Below are 2771 nucleotides of genomic sequence, written 5' to 3'. Positions count from 1 at the left end.
CTATTACATTGAAAGAGTCTCACTCACTCTCAGTATAAAATAGTCTGCATTATTTATCAGTCTTCACTAACTCCTCCATCACCTACCATCTACAGTGGTTTGCGCTCAGATAAAGTCATAGCAGCTGTGGTGGGAGACGGAGATATAGCTAGAAAATCAGAAAGCATTAGCAGGTACAGCACATTTTGTTTAAATCTTTATTAGAAAAAATGTCTTTTTTGTTAAAGGTGGTTGTAAAGATTTACATACACCAACTGTACACAACTCTACAAACAGAAAATAACAGAAATATGATAGCTTTCACTTTGTGCTGATGTTCGGTTATTTTGGGAGTCTATCTCGTAGCAGCGTACAAAACATTTGGCTCCAGCTCCCTCTGCGGTGCAGGCCTTCTCATGTTTGTTCTGGTATGGAAACTCAGTGCTGCATAGTTCATGGCATCAGACTCTGCATTCTGTAATGGAAAATGTTTGAAGTCACTAATCTCAAAGGATTAAATGTTAACCTGTTGACATCCGCCAGGTCACAGGCAGTCCATCAATGGATAGAGCTGTGGTTAGTATAAGATTGACATCCAACTGATATTTATTGAAGTAACGCCCAAATGGGAGAGATGGAAATTTGGTAACATTTTCTGTTTTCTGCATTTTCAGCATAGCTAAAACAATTAAACCCTAACTTAGATGGATTGCTGTTGACTGATGGAAGCTAACAGTTTAAATAACTGAATCAGACAATATATCAATAAATCAACTGGTATCCAAGGTTAAAATAGATTACCTCACTGTGCTGCAAATTCTGCATTTCGTCATGAGCTAAATGGCAGAAACAGTACATCTATCAGTTCTTTACTCAAAACCTTTGCAATTTCAGTTTAAATTCAAACACATAAATACCTGTGTGAAGTTTCCTGATGCTAACAACCAGACCAATGATGACCAGTAGAAGGAAAACAGTTAAACTGCCGAGGATCACAGTTGATAGATTGGTTAACCCATCTGCTAAAAGAATGTCAACTACAAAAAAAGTAGCACATATAGGATATTCTGCCTTTTTGACAATTACTCAAACATTAAAGTAAAAGAACAATCTTACCTTGAACCTTCAAATATGTTGCAGTGAAAACACTTGGCCGTCCCATGTGCAACTCTCCACAGAAATATAACCCAGAGTCAGATGGATCCAATTGTTTGATTTCGAGAAATAGCACAGAGGTGTTGGATGTCATCTTAAATTTAGTATCTTGAAATCCGTCATAGAAGGTAGCACGACTATTAGCAGTGGGCATAAAAGAGATGCGACTGGCATTAAGTCTGTCAGCCAGTCTGAACCAGAATATGTGGGTTGCAAAACTGCTAAAGTTGGAGCACTGCAGTTTGATTTCTTGTCCAGGCTCAACCGCCACAGTGTAAAACTGTGCGAGTGAAACAGATATCCAGCCTGAAACAATCAACAAGTATTCATAAAAGACAAATTTCCAAAGAACGAAACAACACCTAAAATCTATGTTGTCAATTAAATTTTGTAAATTTCATTTAATGGCAACAACAAATTGCAACTAACTACTGATAAAAAAATAGATAGGTGTACTTACTGAGAGTAGAGAGTAAAAATGATAGCAAGTTGAAGTTCATCATTGTGCACACGGCCACTGCAACGGCACTAACTGAATGGTGCTCCAGCAAAAGTGATCTCTAGATAAAGAGGTGGGCTGTTCTTATATGTGTAGACTGACTGCATACCAACTGCACGGGAGCTTGTAGAAAAGCACAGCAACAAAAATCAGGATATCATCGCTTCTTTGTTAGGTTTGTTTGTTAGACAGTCTCAGTAATGCTTTTGTAAACCTTTCCTGATACTGGCACATTAACTTTGTCTTTGATTTTTATAACTGCAGAACATGACGATAACTACTGACTTCACAGTCTATGTCATTAAGCTTTTTTACTAAACTAGCAGCTTTGTCATTATAATGGTACAGTATCCAGCTAGCTAACTAGATAGCTCCTGCAGTTAAAAGTTTATAATCAGGTTAATATTTTAGAACAGTCATGCAATAAGAAAGCCAGTTGCTTCATAAATTACAGGCTGGAGTGCATGTACACAAATAACACAAGCAAATTAACAACATGATTATATCTTTAGTGGATATCTGACCTCTATAAAAGTGATAATTAATTGACAGCAATGGAATAATACCAGTATAAGTTTAACCTTGCTATAGCAGAGGGTGATGTGAGTTTATGCAAGTCTTAAGTCAGTTAAGTTTGATCAGTACTCAGGATACTGCGAAACAATGTAAGACTGGTTTACCATGTGTGAAGTCACGTCAACAAGTTTTGTTTACTGTGTAGAAATAAATTCACTCTGAGCAGCTTTTCCAGATAAACTGACTGAATCAATCCCATTTGTGCCTGAACAAATGAGAAGAATCAGCAATAAAACTAAGACTCCGTACAGACCATGAAAAACCCAATCTTCAGGTCAACTGTGTGTCTATTTATGCATGAATCCAAACAGCCAAACATTGGATGAAAAAAACTCACCTTGATTAACTTTGACCTTGGCATGATTGTTGGTGGCAGAACAATAAGTTCGGGTTAAAAACAAAAAAGATCCAACTACCCCTCCACTAAACAATATTCCTTTTTTTCTGCAGTGCATCAAACATATTCTCGTATAGACAGTGTTGGGGGAGTAACAGAATACATGTACCAGTGTTAAGTATTTAAAATACAAAATATGAGTAACTGTATTCTGTTACAGTTACC

The 2771-nt window shown here is 36.9% G+C and overlaps 1 protein-coding gene across 1 annotated transcript; it reads right to left on the bottom strand.

Moving 5' to 3' along the window:
- Positions 1 to 334: 334 nt before the first annotated feature.
- On the bottom strand, positions 335 to 1637 carry LOC102211864 (uncharacterized). Its single transcript, XM_005755011.1, has 5 exons — positions 1595 to 1637; positions 1096 to 1440; positions 897 to 998; positions 781 to 815; positions 335 to 454 (listed from the first exon to the last, which is right to left on the bottom strand). Exons 1-5 carry the CDS (start codon positions 1635 to 1637, stop codon positions 335 to 337), a joined length of 645 nt encoding a protein of 214 aa, XP_005755068.1.
- Between the last annotated feature and the right edge of the window lie 1134 nt (positions 1638 to 2771).

Source organism: Pundamilia nyererei, unplaced genomic scaffold, assembly GCF_000239375.1.
Source record: "Pundamilia nyererei isolate P.nyererei 1_Seehausen unplaced genomic scaffold, PunNye1.0 scaffold00829, whole genome shotgun sequence".
NCBI classification, from domain to species: Eukaryota; Metazoa; Chordata; class Actinopteri; order Cichliformes; family Cichlidae; genus Pundamilia; species Pundamilia nyererei.
Note: the sequence above shows the minus strand (reverse complement) of the source record. Positions and strands in the feature narration are given on the sequence as shown.

What these genes read in the sequence shown, in the direction of transcription:
- LOC102211864 (XM_005755011.1), bottom strand. Translation starts at nt 1,637, where the DNA reads ATGATGAACTTCAACTTGCTATCATTTTTACTCTCTACTCTCA. An exon ending in CATCAGGAAACTTCACACAG is followed by an intron (nt 816 to 896) that starts GTATTTATGTGT and finishes TCTGCCATTTAG; the next exon opens with CTCATGACGAAATGCAGAAT. An exon ending in AGAATTTGCAGCACAGTGAG is followed by an intron (nt 455 to 780) that starts GTAATCTATTTT and finishes TTTCCATTACAG; the next exon opens with AATGCAGAGTCTGATGCCAT.